We start from the raw sequence: 20,060 nt of genomic DNA on the forward strand, positions 1-20,060 counted from the left end.
CCAACTATTAAAGAACTGAAAACTCTGAAACAGCCCAAACTACAACTCTGAATGGGTTTTCCTTTTTTTTCTTTTTTCTTTTTTTCCTGAGATGGAGTCTTGCTCTGTTGCCCAGGCTGGAGTGCAGTGGTGCGATCTCGGCTCACTGCAACTTCCACCTCTGAAGATCAAGCGATTCTGCCATCTCCTCAACCTCCTGAGTAGATGGGATTACAGGCGCCCGCCACTACACCTGGCTAATTTTTTATATTTTTAGTAGAGACAGGGTTTTGCCATATTGGCCAAGCTGGTCTCGAACTCCTGACCTCAGGTGATCCACCCGCCTTGGCCTCCCAAAGTGCTGGGATTACGAGTGTGAGCCATCGCGCCTGGCCTCCATGGCTATTCTTTATTTTATTTTTTTGAGACGGAGTCTCGCTCTGTTGCCCAGGTTGGAGTGCAGTGGCTGGATCTCAGCTCACTGCAAGCTCCGCCTCCCGGGTTTACGCCATTCTCCTGCCTCAGCCTCCCGAGTAGCTAGGACTACAGGCACCCGCCACCTTGCCCGGCTAGTTTTTTTTTTTTTTGTATTTTTTAGTAGAGACAGGGTTTCACCGTGTTAGCCAGGATGGCCTCAATCCCCTGACCTCGTGATCCGCCCGTCTCGGCCTCCCAAAGTGCTGGGATTACAGGCTTCAGCCACCGTGCCCGGCCTCAATGGCTATTCTTTAAACAATGTTTGTAAACCACAGCTGCATGGTGCACGCCTAAGAGCGTGTGTTCTATAGCAATGAAAATACAGAAAATACACTCACTGGGAGGGCTCTTAGAGGAGGTGCTCTCCTTAATCGCCGTCTCAAACATTTCGGGCCTATAGACAAAAGAGAAAAAAAAATGTGCTGATCAAACAGTAAAACTCTGACGTTAAAATGTCAACAACTCAAAGATTTACAAACCAGTAACTCTGTAAAGTCTAAATTCAATTCTTAGTCATGAAGAACAGAAATCACATGGTTATCTAAAGAACCACAGCCAAGAACACAAACCACATTTGTAAATGTAACATCCATCGCTGCCTCTCATTGACCGCCCTTCCCCTACACTGGTTTTATTGGCATCTTCTTTCCAAGGCTAGAATGTATGCTGAAAAGAATCAGCACCAGACTTGAGGATGGAAAGAGAAAACGCCCGACGTGCGCAGCATGGAAACACAAGATGGGCTGTGAAAATAGGAGCACTTGAGGCTCTTGCTCCGGAAGTGGAAGCAGAGGGCTTAGGGGCTGCCAAACTTCTGCAGACCTGGCCAAAAGTATAAAAGGTGGGCCACTGGCCAGGCGTGGTGGCTCATGCCCGTAATCCCAGCACTTTGGGAGGCTGAGATGGGCAGATCACGAGGTCAGGAATTTGAGACCAGCCTGACCAACATAGTGAAACCCCATCTCTACTAAAAATACAAAAATGAACCGGGCGTGCTGGCACGTGCTTATCATCCCAGCTACTTGGGAGGCCGAGGCAGGAGAATTGTTTGAACCCAGGAGGCGGGATTTGCAGTGAGCCTAGATCACGCACCACTGCACTCCAGTCTGGGGTACGGCGCAAGACTCCGTCTCAAAATAAATAAATAAATAAAGAGGTGGCCACTATGCTTGGCAAGGCCAGCTTTGCTTGAGAGCATCCCTGGGTGACTCAAAATTAAGCCTAACAGCAAGTAAATGAAACCTAAAATTCATTTCAATTGATTTCAAGTAATTCATGCGCATTAGCATGTACTATAAAACTCCAATTATTCTTATTTCTTTTCTTTTTTGAGACAGAGTCTCACTCTGTCACCCAGGCAGGAGTGCAGTGGCACAATCTCGGCTCATTGCAACCTCCACCTCCTGGGTTCAAGCGATTCTCCTGCCTCAGCCTCTCAAGTAGCTGGGATTACAGGCGACTGCTACCACACCTGGCTAATCTTTTTTTCTTTTGTATTTTAAGTAGAGACGGGTTTTCATCATGTTGGCCAGGCTGGTGTCGAACTCCTGACCTCAAGTGATTTGCCCGCCTTGGCCTCCCACAGTGCTGGGATTTATGGCCGCACCTGGCCCATTCCTATCTATTTCAATTATGTTAGCCTAATCCACAGATGTTCGAGCAAACAGGAGAAATTAAAAATATTCTATTAATTTGGAGAAATAAAAGTACTTTAGAAAACTGAACAGCTGCTGAGATTCCTCAGCATCAAGCAGTAACAACATTCAGCAACCAAAAGTCGTTATCTCTCTAGTATGGAGGAGTCCTCCTTCCCTTATAGTAGCAGCATAAGGAAAATTTCTTTCTTTTTTTTTTTTTTGATCTCTTTGGTAAGCTGGAGTCCTCCTTCCCTTCTACTAGCAGCATATGGAAAATTTTTCTTTTCTTTTTTTTTTTGTTTTTGAGATGGAGTTTTGCTCTTGCTGCCCAGGCTGGAATGCAATGGCACGATCTTGGCTCATTGCAACCTCAGCCTGCCGGGTTCGAGTTATTCTCCTGCCTCAGTCTCCCAAACAGCTGGGATTACAGGCACGTGCCACCACGCCCAGCTGATTTTTGTATTTTTAGTAGAGACGGGTTTCATCATGTTGGCCAGGTTGGTCTTGAACTTCTGACCTCAGGTAATCTACCCACTTTGGCCTCCCAAAATTCTGGGATTACAGGCGTGAGCCATCACACCTGGCCGGAAAGTTTTAAACATAAGAGTGCAGCATAAAAAGGAGTTTTTCTGACTCCAGAGCTCATTCAGCCCTGCCACAAACATGTAACCCACACACCCATCTCCCAGTGTCAAACACGATCAACTCATGCTAATCCCACTTCATCCAATTTCCTTACTTTTTAATGATGAATTTAATTTTGGCTTTGTTTCTGAGTATCTTCTCCAGCCTTGGAATGCCAAAAGTCGATGGTCTTCGGAATGGCACGCCCTCAGGTAAGCCTTCCACGTAAAAGTCTTCCGGGAAAGACTCAAATAATGCGAACGGCACCTTCACGGCTTGTTTAAGGCCAAGAGCTTCCCCTGCAAAACAGACGCGTACACAGAACAGAACATGGGCGAAATGATGCCACTCAAGCCCGAAAAACCCACGCGTTGCCAATGACAGGGACACTCCAACGCTCAGTATCCCCCTCTGCTCCCTTCTACTCCCATGAAGGCACCCTGCGCTGCAGTAAGAATGTTTCAAAATAGACTTACCGCACTTCTCATTGAAGAGATTTTCAACTTTCTGTTTTAGGTCCGTGATCTTGGCATTCCAGGCCTCTGTATATAAAACATAAGATAGTTAAATTGCAATAGTTATCACAGTACTTATCAATACACGCTCACAGACGGGAATGTTTCATCTTATTTGTGCATCTTTTTGTTTGTTTGTTTTGTTTTTTTGAGACAGAGTTTCACTTTCGTTACCCAGGCTGGAGTGCAGTGGCGCGATCTCTGCTCACCGCAACCTCCACCTCCCAGGTTCAAGCAGTTCTCCTGCCTCAGCCTCCTGAGTAGCTGGGATTACAGGCATGCACCACCACGCCCGGCTAATTTTGTATTTTTAGTAGACACGGGGTTTCTCCATGTTGGTCAGGCTGGTGTCGAACTCCCAACCTCAGGTGATCCGCCCACCTCGGCCTCCCAAAGTGCTGGGATTACAGGCGTGAGCCACCGCGCCCAGCCTTATTTGTGCATCTTTAAGAAGAAATAAAAAACGCATAATCTTTTACCAGGATATGACTTGACAACTACTCCAGTCCTGATACATAAGCAAACTGTTTTAGTACATTGCTTTTATGTTGACTACAAGTGAACAAATGCTGAAATAAAGAAAAAACAAATGAAAACCCCCAAAATGCCCTCATAACTTATAGTGTCTACTACATGCGAGGTATGGTTCTAAGTACTTCAAATGACAGTACTTATAATCCTCATAATAACCTCAGAGAAAGAAAGTAATGTTATTACCATTTTGCACAAAGGGAAAATGAGGCAGGGTGCATTCGCCTGCCTAAGTGGCATCGGATTTGAACTCAGATCTGAACTCAGGCAGCCTGGCTCTATGGGCTATTCCTTTAACCTCTGATATATACTGACTCACCAATAAGAACAATTCACCTGGCAAAAAGGAAACACGATTAACTTATTCTATTTAAAACGATGAAAGAAAGAAAAATAAAACGCATATTTACCAAAGGAAAACTCTCTCCCTCGTGGCTTGAAGGGAACGTTAGAACCATTAGTCTGGGTAGGGGTTCGAACAGCTGAGGTTTGAGGATTGTTGTTATTAGGGCCTAAAGGAGAGTAAAAATAATGATAATCAACACACATTCAATGACATAAGTGTCTCTAGGTTACGATCTTCAAGTCCAGCCTGTGCCAGAAAACAAACCTAGGTTCAAATTGAAATGGGTATTCTTGTCATCCTGCAAGTTCCACAGAAACCATTTTTCTATTTCCACAGAAACTCATTTTTCTTTTCCTTTCTTTTTTTTTTTTTGATACAAAGTTTCACTTTTGTTGCCCAGGCTGGAGTGCAGTGGTGCAATCTCGGCTCACCACAATCTCTGCCTCCTGTTTTCAAGCAATTCTCTTGCCTCAGCCTCCTGAGTAGATGGGATTACAGGCATGCGCCACCACGCCCAGATAATTTTGTATTTTTAGTAGAGATGGGGTTTCTCCATGTTGGTCAGGCTGGTCTTGATCTCCCAACCTCAGGTGATCCGTCTGCCTCGGCCTCCCAAAGTGCTGGGATTACAGGTATGAGAGCCACTGCGCTCGGTCCTAATTTTATATTCTTTTTTTTTTTTTTTTTTTTTTTTTTTGAGACGGAGTCTTGCTCTGTCGCCCAGGCTGGAGTGCAGTGGCTGGATCTCAGCTCACTGCAAGCTCCGCCTCCCGGGTTTACGCCATTTTCCTGCCTCAGCCTCCGGAGTAGCTGGGACTACAGGCGCCCGCCACCTCGCCCGGCTAGTTTTTTGTATTTTTAGTAGAGACGGGGTTTCACCATGTTAGCCAGGATGGTCTCGATCTCCTGACCTCGTGATCCGCCCGTCTCGGCCTCCCAAAGTGCTGGGATTACAGGCTTGAGCCACCGCGCCCGGCCTAATTTTATATTCTTAAAGCCTCCCAGGCCCCATAAACCTGGATCTGCCCTTCAGGAAAGGCTGATCTTGTATATAAGACAGATCTTCCTCTGATCTTTTCCAGAAGGAGGAAAGTAAAGGGTTCAATGTATTTTTAATTCTTGGCATTTTTTAACAGAAATAATTAATCGGGTGTAAGTTGCCCAAGGATGCCTGTTGGCTGTCATAGGAGAAAGCAGGCTCTCTGAAAGGATACCAGATGACTAAATGAGGACTTCTGCGCCACTCAACACCAGTACTGCAAACTCTTATTTAAAAACTTGACACATGGTATATAGAGAATGATCCTAATGCAGTGATTTCCTTCTGCATTTTTGAAGAGATGGAAGAAATATCCATACTTGACTGTTGGTTGGAGATTGTCTTTAGTATTGTATGTAGTATTTTAACACTGTGAGCCTGAAAAGATGAGAACCAGTTGGGCGTGTTGGCTCACTTGAGGTCAGGGGTTCGAGACTAGCCTGGCCAACATGGTGAAACCACATCTCTACTAAAGATATAAAAATATCCGGACTTGGTGGTGGACACCTGTAATCCCAGCTACTTGGGAGGCTGGGGCAGGAGAATCACTTGAACCCGGGAGGCAGAGGCTGCGGTGACCCAAGATTGTGCCACTGCGCTCCACCTTGGGCAAGAGAGCGAGACTCTGTCTCCAAAAAAAAAATAAAAGAAAAAGAAAATACTTTCATTCAAAGCACTGCTGTTTAAACCACCCCGAAACTTTCTTTCCTTAAAAGAATAGAAAAAAAATGAAGAGGAAAAAACAAGATAAAACATTCCACGTGATTCTGCACCCTTATTTAAAAGGAAAAGCATTTCAGGGCTTTTCTTGGGAGCAGTTTATGATGTGATCCATGTTATCTTTTTTCTATTAATGGTTTAAAAATTTTCAGTGAGAAACATTCAGAAATGTAGCTTTAACACAGGCAGCTGTTCACAGGTAAAGCTAGTTTGGCTAATGTCATCCGTATAAACACATAGCTAGTGAACTGACACAATCAGTAAACTAGAGAATGAACAGAAACATACCGAGGACTGGCCCTTACCTTCCACAGTGACCTCAATTTCGGGAACCTTTGAATTACTCCCAGGACTTCGTGGTCTTTTGGGGGACTGCAAAGCTGTAAAATAAACAGACTTCCTTTTGTATATTGTAGGGAAAAAAGTACAGAAGGAGATGCTTTATAAGAGCAGAAGTAATAAAATTCATACAGTTTGGCTCTTTTCAAAGAAACCTGTAGAATTAAACTTGTAGTGTAATCCTCCACAGGGGGCACACAACAAAGCTGTGAAAACATGAACGAACTAGGATTGCAAATGTGACATTTCCAATGGAATTTTTTTTTTTTTTTTAAAAAGAAAAGTAAGTCCATTAAATAAAATAACCTTAGGCTGGGAGCAGTGGCTCATGCCTGTAATCCCAGCACTTTGGGAGGCCGAGGCGGGTGGATCATGAGGTCAGGAGTTTGAGACCAGTCTGACCAACATGGTGAAACCCCGTGTCTACTAAAAATACAAAAATTAGCCAGGCGTGGTGGCGCATGCCTGTAATCCCAGCTACTCAGGAGGCTGAGGCAGGAGAATGGCTTGAATCCGGGAGGCGGAGGTTGCAGTGAGCCGAGATTGCGCCACTGCACTCCAGCCTGAGCAACAGAGCGAGATTCTGTCTCAAAAATAAATAAATAAATAAATAAATAAATATATAAATATATAAATAAATAAAAATAAAACAAAACAAAATACCTTAAAAAGCAAAGTAAACAACTACGAGCCCCACAAAGATATCGGCCGATTCCATATGATCTAAGGGATGCGGATAAAGGGTGCCTTAATGTACACAAATAGGATACGGAGTACACGTCGCCTCTTACCTTTAGTGTTTATTTTACTAGCCATCCCAGGAGGCAAGTAGGAAATAACTAGTTCAGGTCTAGAAAGAAAACCAAGAAATGTTACAGAAGCCAGTACAGTGGTGGTCTCACAGCCAGTAAAACGGTCGTGATGTGACCAGGGTTGTTTTTTTCTAAAGGCGTTCACAGAATCATCCTGTAACACAACAGTAATTCCTAGTGTTGTGGACAAAAGACCCTGACTTTTCCTTCCCGTGACTAGTAAGCCATTTTATGAAGAGCAAATAAATGACTCTTTTCATGAAAAAAAAAAAAAAAGAAAAAAGAAAAAAAACTACTGTACTTTCTTCAGCCATTAAAATTCTGCAGAAATGTAGATAAGAAAATCAATCATTAGGCCGGGCATGGTGGCTCATGCCTGTAATGCCAGCATTTTGGGAGGCTGAGGCGGGTGGATTACCTGAGGTCAGGAATTCCAGACCAGTCTAGCCAACATGGTTAAGTTCTGTCTATTCTAAAAATACAAAAATTAGCCAGGCGTGGCAGCGCAAGTCTGTAATCCCAGGTCCTTGGGAGGCTGAGGCACGGAGTTGCTTGAACCCAGGAGGCGGAGCTTGAGTGAGCCGAGATTGCCCCACTGCACTCCAGCCTGGGCGATAGAGCAAGACTCCATCTCAAAAGAAAAAAAAAAAGAAAAAAACTCAATCATTGATATTTAGTTGCTCTCAAGATTGACCAGGAATAACAGAGCAGATAAAAGCCAGCAAATTAAACTTCCATTCAGGCATACTGCGAGTCACCACCGGGCCTCGCGGTGCCGCCGCGGAGGCCGTCGTCACCGTTTTCCTTGCACTGATGAAGATGATTGAGTATGGGCTGGGGGACTGCGGAGGCGATGGACAGTACCAGGACTGCAGCTCACAGCCAGGCTTTGCCATCAAGGACTTGACAGCCACGCCTGTCACTTCCAGCTTGAAAAACATTGTAATAGAAGTGTCATTTTATTGTTTTAATTCCAGAAACGACTACAGTGGCAAAGAGAACTTACTTTTTAACAACGAACTTGATTTTATTACTCCCGCGGACGATCCTTTCAAGTCGTGGAATTCCAAACCAGGTAGGGCTTCGGAAGGGAATCCCCTCTGGCAAGCCTTCCACATACAAGAACTCCGGGTTTGATTCAAACACGGGATACGGTACTTTCACTGCCTCGGTGAGTCCAAGAGCTTGAGCTGAAAGCACAAGAGAACGTAAGTTGCGGAGGATAACATTTGACACAGACATTCTTTTCTTTGCATCTACATTCTCGAGTACAGTATGGATAAGCTCCCTACGATCAAGCAATATCCACTTCATATTGAAGGCATTTTGCTTAGGATATGGGGCAAATCTGAAGAACGAGCCTAAAAAATAAGTGCTTTTAGGAGGAACATTTTAACACTTTCAATCAAAAGGAGAGTTACGTTATTAGTGAAAATGACCTCTGTGCTCTGGGCAGAAATGACCAAAGGCCATTCCACACAGCAGTGGCGCCTGCTGGTCTTTGCGTTATCATCGAGAAGCAGGGTGTCTGTTCACAAACGGGTGGCGTCTACGATACAGCTAAGCCTCAGTTCGAGTGGTCAGAGGCAGGGTAGTCAGGACTCCTGATCTGGGACAGGAAACGTCAACCCCAGGTATTGAGATAATGGATAGGAGTGCCCCGGGAATATTGCTAGCACTGCCCACTCCTTACTTCCTTCTCCATGACAGACACACCCAATCAACTGAAACACTCTTGCTGAGCCTCCTCAGAATCGTTCTCAAGACAGCACTCCAGGAAACCGCTGTCAACAAATCTAAGCTGAAACAAATGATGAAACCTATTTGCCACATGGGTGTTAGCCAGATGAGAAGTACAAACAGTGGAACTGAGACTTATCCCAACGCCTCCCTTCCTCTCCCATTCTGACACGTGAGAAAGCGGAATCCGAGAGAAATGAAGTCATCTGCTTGGTTTCAGTAGCAAGTGCAGTGGTAGAAAGAAACAGAAACCCAGTTACTGGGACCTTCCTTCTTTAGGTCCTGAACTTTTTTTTTTTTTTGAGACAGAGTCTCGCTCTGTCACCCAGGCTGGAGTACAGCGGCGCGATCTCAGCTCACTGCTCAAGTTCAGCCTCCCGGGTTTACGCCATTCTCCTGCCTCAGCCTCCCGAGTAGCTGGGACTACAGGTGCCCGCCACCACGCCCGGCTAATGTTCTTGTATTTTTAGTAGAGATGGGGTTTCATCATGTTAGCCAGGATGGTCTCAATCTCCTGACCTCCTGATCTGCCCACCTCGGCCTCCCAAGTGCTGGGATTACAGGTGTGAGCCACCGCGCCCGGTTGGTCCTGAACTTCCATACCTCTATTCAGACATGGCCCTTCGCTGATATGTTATTAAAGACATAAATACTGGCTTTTACTTACCAAATTTCAAATTAAAAATCTCTTCCACTTGCTTCCGTAGCTTGGTAATTCTGACATTCCAATCTTCTTTGACTGGAAAACAAAAGGAAACCCAATTAACTGTGTTATTTATCAGTGCTGTGGCAAATCAGAATGGATTTCGCTAGAACGTACCCTTGTTTGCAGTGATTCTCTTAATTCAGTTTTGTTAAAAGCCAAAATTCGGGGTCTTAAGGAAAAGAATAATTTCCGGTACTTGCCAAATATCAGAAAAACTGCAGAAAGACAGAATTTATTTATTTATTTAGAGACAGAGTCTCACTATGATGCTCAGGCCAGAGTGTGGTGGTGTGATCTCGGCTCGCTGCAACCTCTGCCTCCTGGGTTCAAGCGATTCTCCTGCCTCAGCCTCCCGAGTAGCTGGGATTACAGGTGCCTGCCACCACACCAGGCTAATTTTTGTATTTTTAGTAGAGATGGGGTTTCATCATGTTGGCCAAGCTGGTCTTGAACGCCTGACCTCAAGTAATCCACCCACCTTGGCCTCCCAAAGTGCTGGGATTACAGGCATGAGCCACCGTGCCCGGCCTAGAAAGACAGAATTTAAATTTAAGTTGACATTGCAAATAAAGTGAAATTTGTCCACATGAAAGAGTGCTCAAAATCAGTGCTTCTCACACATTGCTCCTTGGAGAAGTCCCTCAGCGAACTTGGTCAGGGCAGGGAGGCCAGCTGCGTAAGGTTCAAGGGCTCCCACACCAGTTTCAACACAAGGGACTTTGCTTTTATTTGCTTTCTCTACAGGCAATCCTTGTTTTATCTAACAGATGTGTGCCTAAAAATCCACATAAAGCAACACTTCACTAATCAAAGTGACTTTTCTCATCAGAAATCAATGATAAAGGGATGGAATTCATGTGGGGCTGGAGTGGACAGAAGCCTGAGTGGGTCCAGCAGACGGAAACACAGCTGCCAAGTCTGGCCTGGCCTTAGCTGCTGCTGCAGGAGGCGTGAGGAACTCTGCCTTCTACGATGTGGTGCTGGACAGAGAGCTGTCTGTCATCTTCGACCAGTTCCATGGCATTCAGGACACGGTGATAGGGGAAGGAACTCACTTTCTCATCCCACGGGAAAAGAAGCCAATCATCTTTGACTGCTGCTCGTGACCACATAAGGCGCCAGTCATCACCGTGAGCAAAGATTGTCCCCATCACACTGGGTGTCCTCTTCCTGCCTGTTGCTGGCCAGGTTCTCCCATCTTCCAATTATCGGAGAAGCCAATGAAGAGTGTGCTGACGTCCATCACCGCAGAGCTCCTCAAGCCGGGGGTGGCTTGGGCTGACGCTAGAGAACTGATCATGCAGGGAGAGCTGGGCTCCAGACAGGTGAGCAATTAACTTCGGAGCAAGCAGCAACCTTTGGGCCCTCCTGGATGCTATGACCTTGGATCTGACCTTCAGGAAGGAGTTGGTAGAAGCAGTGGAACCAAAGAGGTGGCTCAGCAGGAAGGAAAGGGCCAGATCTGTGGTGGCAAAGGCTGAGCAGCAGAGGGCGGTGGCCATCATCTCTGCCAAGGGCAATTCCAGGGCAACGGAGTTCATCACCAGCTCAGTGGCCACCGCAGGTGACGGCCTGATCAAGGCCACAAGCTGGAACCATGGAGGACACTGCATACCAGCCCTCCAGCTCTCAGAACTCACCCCCCTGCCCACAGGGCCGTCCGTGCTCTTCCAGCTGCCCCAGTGAAGGCCGCCCTGCCCCAAACCTCCTCCAGCCAACTGGGCCACAGCACCATTGACTTTTACCACCGCCTTCCTTCCGTCCCCACCCCAGAAATCACTGATTTTTCACAAATGGCTTAAAACAACGGACATAAAAGGAAAAATCACTTAAAAAAAAAAAAAAAAGAAAGCAATGGTAAAAGACCTAGGAGATGTCACTCAGCATCACCCACAGTGACAGTGGGGCACGTTTTCCTACCCAGAAGACAACCATTACCTTTTAAACATGAAAAATTAAAAAAAAAAAGCGATTATAAAGACATGTAGAATATCGCTGATGTGGACAGAACGTTCAGGTGTGGAGGAGGTGTGGATGAGGACAGAGGTCAACTTGGAGACACTGCAGTTTGACTGGAGTGTTCCTGGATGACGAAAGGAGGGAAAGAGAGAAAGAGGAAAGGGGTCGGGGGGGTGGAGGGTTCGCCTCGGTGTGGAGGTCATCTCTGATTGCTGACAAACGCAGTGGAAAATGTTGGAGAAGGTCTGACGTTATCGCTAAAGGTTGGTGGTTTCAGAAAATCTTGTAGCATTTCCTTTACTTTAAAAGAAAACTTAGCATCTCAAGGGTTGAATGTGAGTTGTTTTTTCCCTGTGGATTTCATAGTAGTCCATTCAGCCACAGAAAATACCTCTGGTATGAACCACTTTTGAACACCACCAATAAAGACCTCGGACTCTTCCTCTGCAAAGGTCAAGCACCTCTATTACCTGTTCAGCCTCCTCTTCTGCCCTGCTCCCCACTCCCCACCTTGCTCCTCCCATGCAGGACTTCACGGCCTCTTCACAGAGCCAGGTGCCACCTCCCACTCCATCACGTGCCTGGCTCCACTGCCTTCTCGTGTGTGACATCTCCCTTTCACCAAGCTGAGGACAATGTGCACCTATGGTGGGTTTAAGCAGACAATTCTGATGGCCACAAAGTTCTTTTTTTTTTTTTTTTTTTTTTTGTGACGGAGTCTCCCTCTGTCGCCCAGGCTGGAGTGCAGTGGACGGATCTCAGCTAACTGCAAGCTCCGCCTCCAGGGTTTACGCCATTCTCCTGTCTCAGCCTCCCGAGTAGCTGAGACAACAGGTGCCCGCCCGCCACCTCGCCTGGCTAGTTTTTTTTTTTTTTTAGTAGAGACAGGGTTTCACCATTATTAGCCAGAATGGTCTCGATCTCCTGACCTCGTGATCCGCCCGTCTCAGCCTCCCAAAGTGCTGGGATTACAGGCTTGAGCCACCGCGCCCGGCCCACAAAATTCTTTTGTCATGTGGTCTGTGACTTGAATTGTCCTGTCCAAAGACTCATAATGCATGTTCCATACAGGCAGACCAAGTAAGGTGTTGAAATGAGGAACTATCAAGCACCTTTAACTTCTTCCAAGATTTTTTATGAATGGGACAAAGTCAAGTGCTGTTAGTGATGGCGAGAGTGGAGAATCTCCTTCTGGTGACGGCTGCTGCACTCTAGTGACGATGGCGGTCTGGTACTGCTCCAGTACCCAATCCTTGCAGTGACTTCTATGGTGCCTGCACATTCTTTATATAATACAGGCTTCGCATTCTCAGTTTTTGCAGTCACTGTCACAACCGCCCCTAACAAAAGCGGTGACTGCACTCCTCAAACCTTGAATTTGAGCTTTGTCTTGAGAAATGAAGGTTTCTACAGGTTTCATCACGTTCAGATTAATCCAAACTGAAGATCTACCTCCAGGAAGATTTTTCTTTCTCTGTTACTTCCCTGAGCAAAATTGTGTCACTTCCAATCTTCAATTCTTCACCAATACTTTGATTCCTTGACCAAATCAAAAGCATGCTGAGGTGAACCTATGAGTTAAGCATTGACTTTTATCTTCTCCACTGCAGGACTCCTGGAGCAAGATAATTTTGTTACCCTACTACAGAATTCCTCAGCCACTTTCCATGCCATAATCCACACAACATCTATTTGGCACGCTGACTGACCTTCACTAATGGCCACGAGGTACTGTGAGAGCTCAAGGAGCCGTATTTTAGGGCACAGCCATGAACTCAACATGAAACATTTGTTCGCCTTAGTATTCATGAGCATGTTTAACTGCACAAATCTGTAAACACCTGATACACACAAAAATTTCATACTCGATTCCAAACACTTATTTCCTGACAACAGAAACCTTCACACTCCAGGGTATGGCCATTTATTGGTTCTTGACAACAGCAGTTCCTAAAGTGGTTGATGATCTGCAAATTGTGGTCACTTACTCTGACATTACACAATGGCAAACAAAAAGACAGAGGTCAGGTGCAGTGGCTCACGCCTGTAATTCTAACACTTTGGGAGGCCAGGGCAGATGGATCACCTGAGGTCAGGAGTTCGAGACCAGCCGGGCCAACATGGTGAAACCCGGTCTCTACTAAAGATACAAAAATTAGCCGGGTGTGGTGGCTTGCGACTGTAGTCCCAGCTACTTGGGAGGATGAAGCAGAATTGCTTGAACCCAGAAGGTGGAGGCCCCAGTAAGTTGAGATCACACCACTGCACTCCAGCCTGGGCAACAGAGTGAGACTCCATCTCAAAAAAAAAAAAAAAAAAAAAAAAGATAGGAAAGAAATAAAGGTACACTTAGAGCTCTAATAAAGAAAATAACATCATTCATTGAACAGAGACTTCTTAGATCTTTCCTATTAGGCTGTGATATTTGTGTGCAGGTCAGAGTTACAGTCTTTGCCATTTTAGGAACAGGATACATATGAATGGACATTAAGGTCTAAATGTATATAGTAGCTACTATCCCCGGGCAGTTGAAGTGTCTGAAATGTGGCTACTTGGAACTGAACTATGCTGTGAATATGAAAGACGTGCCAACTGTTAAATAAAGAACATGAAATAAAGACCGTGAAATAATTCCTCGTGTATTTCTTTATAATGATTACAGGCTGAACTAGAACGTGGACGATTACATGCGTGGCTTGCATTTGTGGGGCACACCGTCTTTCTCGTGGACAGCAGTGGTCTATGGTCAAAGCTTGAGTTATCTGCGCACTGCAGGTGTTCACACTGATAAATCAAGGAGTGCCTGGATTGAGCTTCTGCAAACGATTTTTTGGGGAGGCGGGGGAAGGAAGACTTCCATAATTTTAAAAGACTAACTTTTAAAAGCTTAAAAAGTATTGATCTGTGCTTTTTTTTTTTCCTGAGAGAGTCTCGCTCTGTTGCCCAGGCTGGAGTACAGTGGCACTATCTCGGCTCACTGCAAGCTCTGCCTCCCGGGTTCACGCCATTCTCTTGCCTCAGCCTCCTGAGTAGCTGGGACTACAGGTGACCACCACCATGTCTGGCTAATTTTTTTGTATGTTAAGTAGACACGGGGTTTCACCGTGTTAGCCAGGATGGTCTCGATCTCCTGACCTCCTGATCCACCTACCTCAGCCTCCTGAAGTGCTGGGATTACAGGCGTAAGCCACCGCGCCCGGCTGATCTGTGTTTTTAAAAAAAGATTTCACAATTAGTTTACCTGGTGTATTTGTTCTTGGCTGAGTAACTTCAGTGGTACTGTGAGTCAGAAGTTCTGGTCTGTAAAAACAGAGTTGATATTAGTAATAAAGCATTTAGAGGAAACTCACAGGCCTTTCTCACACAGCTGTGCACTGCCAATTAGTTTTAAATATGGTGCATTCTGCCTTCGTTTTATAGTGAGAAAAAATCATTTCTGTGACTTGAGTTTATTTTGAAAATGGCAATTTTTGGATATTCGGGTGAGACCTTCAAAGTCATCTTATATTTAAGATAAACAGGTGATAGTCACTTTTCCCCCATACCAGCTCAATTCTGTTTCTGTATCTTAGATGAACTGTCTAGCACAGCCAGAAGCAGCTTGCTATAGCATCTTAAACATTTCCTATCCTTTATAACTCAGTCCCAACAAACACACAGAGGCACGACCCCAATCAGTAAGCAAGGTTTACCCTTCCACATCCCTTCAATGAGTGGAGAGAGGCCTTATGTTCCTACTCCCGCCCCCAAACTACCCACTGTGTTGCCCTTCAAAATCAAGCCAGAATTACCTTTCTAACGGGCAGATCCAAATTATTTTCAGAGGGATCTGCTTTAAGACCATTTCGTGACTGCCTCTGCTTTCGTAGGATCTGAGGACTTCCTCTACTTGCCCACCCAAGCCGATCCACGCAACCCCATCACGCCCACGTGGCACTCCTCACTCCACACACAATGGGGGAGTTCTGTGGCTACGTGGGCATATTCGCCACCTCCTGCCCCTACTCATATGATTTCCTTCACTTGAAACACCTTCTGTCCTTTCGGATGCACAAGTGACCGAGCTGGATGTGCCATCCTTGCCTTCTCCCCTAAAGATGCTCAATAACACTTCATTCTGTTTTTCTTTTTTTCTTTTTTTGAGATGGAGTCTCGCTCTGTTGCCCAGGCTGGAGTACAGTGGCACACTCTCGGCTCACTGCAACCTCTGCCTCCGAGGTTCAGGCGATTCTCCAACCTCAGCCTCCCGAGTAGCTGGGACTACAGGCTCCCGCCACTGCGTCCAGCTAATTTCTGTATTTTTACTAGAGATGGGGCTTCATCATGTTGGCCAGGCTAGGCTTTTTTTTTTTTTTTGAGACGGAGTCTCACTCTGTCCCTCAGGCTGGAGTGCAGTGGCATGATCTCGGCTCACTGCAACCTCCGCCTCCCGGGTTCACGCCATTCTCCTGCTTCAGCTTCCCGAGTAGCTGGGGCTACAGGCACCCGCCGCCGTGCCCGGCTAATTTTTTTTGTATTTTTAGTAGAGAAGGGGTTTTGCTGTGTTAGCCAGGATGGTTTCGATCTCCTAACCTCAAGTGATCCACCCGCCTCGGCCTCCCAAAGTGCTGGGATTACAGGCGTGAGCCGCTGCGCCCAGCCTTCAGTGCATTTTTCTTTGTATGAAGGCCCCAATGACAGCATTCTTGTTAGACCCAATTTTGCACATCTGATGCTTATACTAATAAACATTGGTTCACTAAGTGAATCTAAATATTAACGCCTTCATTGTCAATATAAAGAAGTCATGATAAGGTAAACAAAAGGCCCTTCTTCATCAAATTAACCTCTTCTCAGGGAAGACACCGAAACTATTTCTGCAGATTATCATCTTACCTTTTAATAACAAATTTAATTCGATTGCCCACTTGAATGATTTTTTCCAGCCTTGGGATTCCATACCATGAGGGACTTCTGAAAGGAATGTTTTCTGGCAGTCCTTCCACATACAGATCATTCGGGTGTGCCTCAAATTTTTGGTACGGTACAGCCTTGGCTTCAGTGCTCCCCAAGGCTTCCGCTGGACAAAAATCAAAGCAATTCAGGAGACTACATTTGTATGGAAATCAGATTTTAGTACAATCCAAAGAAAGGCAGAGGTCAGTTTTGTTTTCATTGAAAAAAACTCTTTCTAGAAACATATTTATTAACTATTGAATACACTTCATGCAGCAAAGACAAGTAGAGATGACAGATCATCAACAGCCAGATTTTGGCAGATTTAAGTGTCCTGGTCCTAAGACAATCTTAATAGCTCTGAGATCTTTAAAAGATTAAACTTTGTTTTTCAATATCCTTAGGAAGAAAAGAGAGAAAGAAAATCATCATGGACAATAAAGGACACAACCTAAATACTACCTGGAAGCAGCCTTTTGCTACTAACTGTTCAGGACTGTAATTACCCTCCTCCATCGGCTGCAGCAAACTGGCACATTTCAGACTACAGTTTCATCCGCATGGCAACCAGATCAATGTTCTTTACCCCTTCAACCTCATGAGCATGCCATTTTAAAGGAAATAACTTTCCACAAATAAATCATGGAATGGGGGCCGGGTGCGGTGGCTCATGCCTGTAATCCCAGCACTTTGGGAGGCTGAGGCGGGTGGATCACCTGAGATCAGGAGTTCGAGACCAGCCTGGCCAACATGGTGAAACCCCATCTCTACTAATTAGACAGGCATGGTGGCGGGCACCTGTAATCCTAGCTACTTGGGAAGCTGAGGCAGGAGAATTACTTGAACCCAGGAGGAGGCTGCAGTGAGCCGAGATAGCACCATTGCACTCCAGCCTGGGCAACAGAGCGAGACTCCCTCTCAAAAAAAAAACAAAAGCAAAAAACAGAGAAAACTAGAGCTGAGTCTTATTCACTGTATTTACTTTCCTAAAATAAAACAACATTTTAAAAAACATTACTCAGTAATACATTTTAGTTGAAGTGGTAATTTAAAAAAACAGACTTACCAAATTTTTTGCAGAAAAGTTGATCCACCATCTTTCTTAATTTAGTGATTCTGGCATACCATTCTTCCTTTACTGTCAAAATAACAGTAATACAAGTTTTCTCAATTTAATGGGTTTACTAACTTTGAATATTAAATATTATTACTATAAAATAAGAGGTATAACTTTTCCTTTTCCTGTGACTAAAATTATTTCTAAGATTTGTGGCCAGGCGCAATGGCTCATGCATGTAATCCCAACACTTTGGGAAGCTGAGGCAGGCGGGTCACTTGAGGTCAGGAGTTCAAGACCAGCCTGGCCAACATGATGAAACCCCATCTCTACTAAAAATACAAAAATTAGCCAGGCGTGACGGCAGGCACCTGTAATCCCAGCTACTCGGAAGGCTGAGGCAGGAGAATCACTTGAACCCAGAAGGCAGAGGTTGCAGTGAGCTGAGATCACACCACTGTACTCCAGCCTGGGCAACAGAGTGAGACTCTATCTTAAAAAAAAAAAAAAAAAAAGGCAGCATAATAAAATTATTCTTAATTATTCTTAAGATTCTAGAATGTATTTATTCCTAAAACAATGCTGACACTGTACAAAAGAGGAAGAACGGAACATCCATTACAGCTAGGAAAAAGCAAAACTCAGTGTATTCAGGAACAGCTAGCAGGTAACACTTGCTACAGGAAGATTAGGGATATGATCTTGCTGTAATCCTTCCATCTTACTAAATATCAACAGTGTGATTCCATTCTGTTTTGTCCCCACTCCACTCCACTCCAGAGCAAAAGCAAGAAAGAAAATCAATTCTATTTCTATTTCTTTTAAAACACATCTAACAGGCTGGGCACGGTGGCTCATGCCTGTAATCCTGGGAGGCCAAGGCGGGCAGATCACCTGAGATCAGGAGTTCGAGATCAGCCTGGCCAACATGGTGAAACCCTGTCTCTACTAAAAATACAAAAATTAGCTGGGCGTGGTGGCGGGCACCTATAATCCCAGCTACTCAGGAAGCTGAGGCAGGAGAATCACTTGAACCTAGGAGGCGGGTTGCAGTGAGCTGAGATTGCACCACTGCACCCCAGCCTGGGCGACACAGCAAGACTCTGTCTCAAAAAACAAAACCAAACCAAATACATCTAACAATCAAGAGATGATATAAATGGCTCCATGCTCTAAAAGGAAACCTTATGTCCTATACATCATGGACATTCAATGAATGCTTGTTCCATTGACTCGTGTAGACTTCAATAATGAACTGTTCAATGATGGCCAGGCGCAGTGGCTCAAGCCTGTAATCCCAGCACTTTGGGAGGCCGAGACGGGCGAATCACGAGGTCAGGAGTTCGAGACCATCCTGGCTAACACGGTGAAACCCCGTCTCTACTAAAAAATACAAAAAGCTAGCCGGGCGAGGTGGCTGGCGCCTGTAGTCCCAGCTACTTGGGAGGCTGAGGCAGGAGAATGGCGTAAACCCGGGAGGCGGAGCTTGCAGTGAGCTGAGATCCGGCCACTGCACTCCAGGCCGGGCGACAGAGCGAGACTCCGTCTCAAAAAACAAAACAAAACAAAACAAAAAAATGAACTGTTCAATGCATTATGCCAGATAAATCTTGCATCAAAAGTAGAACACATATTCTTCTTTTACTTCTGTCTACTCATAAATGCGATATTTACATGTATTTACGATGGGTTAATAAAAAGAAGATGCACTTATTCTTCTAGAAATTATTAGACAGAATTTTGACAACATGAATTCTCCTGTAATGGCACATAATTAATAGTTAGAGACATATTATTTCATATGGAAGGTAACATAAAGAAGAAATCAATGTCAAGCGTGAAATAATTATTGCACATAATCCTCTGATCTGCCTCGAGATTGAAGACCGACCTCCTGAAGCTGGTTTATCAAGCTGTAAATCTTCACGTGTTGAATTCAGAAGCTCATGTCTGAAAGGTGAGAATAAATACTCAATATTCACTAGGCAATATTCAGCAAACTAATAACTACTAGTACATATTTAACATTTAGTCACCAAGGCTGGTTTCGAAAAGAAAAGATAATCTGGATGCTTGAGCACAACTACATCTTTTTTTTTTTTTTTTTTTTTTTCCTGAGACGGCGTTTTGCTCTTGTTCCCAGACTGGAGTGCAATGGTGCGGTCTCGACTCACTGCAACCTCCACCTCCCGGGTTCAAACAATCCTCCTGCCTCAGCCTCCCAAGTAACTGGGACTCCAGGTGCCTGCCACCACGCCCGGCTGATTTTTGTATTTTTAGTGGAGACGAGGTTTTGCCATTGTTGGCCTGGCTGGTCTCGAACTCCTGACCTCAGGTGATCCACCCGCCCTGGCCTCCCAAAGTGCTGGGATTACAGTTGTGAGCCACCACACCCAGCCTACAACTAAAGATTAATTTGCGGTTTCTACAGAGTAAAAAGCAAAATAATAATTGCAAATTGTCTAATAAGATGCTTCATGGAGCAGGTATCCTCACAAGTAAAGAGGTAACTTTGCAACCCACAGCTCTTTGAAGCATATTACAAAAATCTTAAATGGGATCCTTTAATGTCACATTGCATTCAAGACCATCTTCCTCCACACATCTATACAAACAATCATATATTCCCACACATGCTTTAAAA

The 20,060-nt window shown here is 45.0% G+C and overlaps 1 protein-coding gene across 4 annotated transcripts in view; it reads right to left on the reverse strand.

Moving 5' to 3' along the window:
- The window catches only part of GTF2I (general transcription factor IIi), a 111,934-nt gene that overhangs the window by 9,507 nt on the left and 82,367 nt on the right, over positions 1-20,060 (reverse strand). For all 4 annotated transcript variants that reach the window (XM_010387489.2, XM_030933066.1, XM_010387488.2 and 1 more), the window contains 12 exons: positions 19,308-19,366; positions 17,426-17,497; positions 16,300-16,483; positions 14,666-14,724; positions 9,427-9,498; positions 8,026-8,209; positions 6,999-7,057; positions 6,174-6,248; positions 4,174-4,275; positions 3,194-3,259; positions 2,833-3,016; positions 795-850 (listed from right to left, as the gene is read on the reverse strand). In XM_010387489.2, coding sequence (XP_010385791.2) covers positions 795-850; positions 2,833-3,016; positions 3,194-3,259; positions 4,174-4,275; positions 6,174-6,248; positions 6,999-7,057; positions 8,026-8,209; positions 9,427-9,498; positions 14,666-14,724; positions 16,300-16,483; positions 17,426-17,497; positions 19,308-19,366 — 1,172 coding nt within the window. The remainder of the gene's footprint in view (positions 1-794; positions 851-2,832; positions 3,017-3,193; positions 3,260-4,173; positions 4,276-6,173; positions 6,249-6,998; positions 7,058-8,025; positions 8,210-9,426; positions 9,499-14,665; positions 14,725-16,299; positions 16,484-17,425; positions 17,498-19,307; positions 19,367-20,060) is intronic.

The sequence above is a fragment of the Rhinopithecus roxellana genome, chromosome 6 (assembly GCF_007565055.1).
Source record: "Rhinopithecus roxellana isolate Shanxi Qingling chromosome 6, ASM756505v1, whole genome shotgun sequence".
Lineage (NCBI taxonomy): Eukaryota > Metazoa > Chordata > Mammalia > Primates > Cercopithecidae > Rhinopithecus > Rhinopithecus roxellana.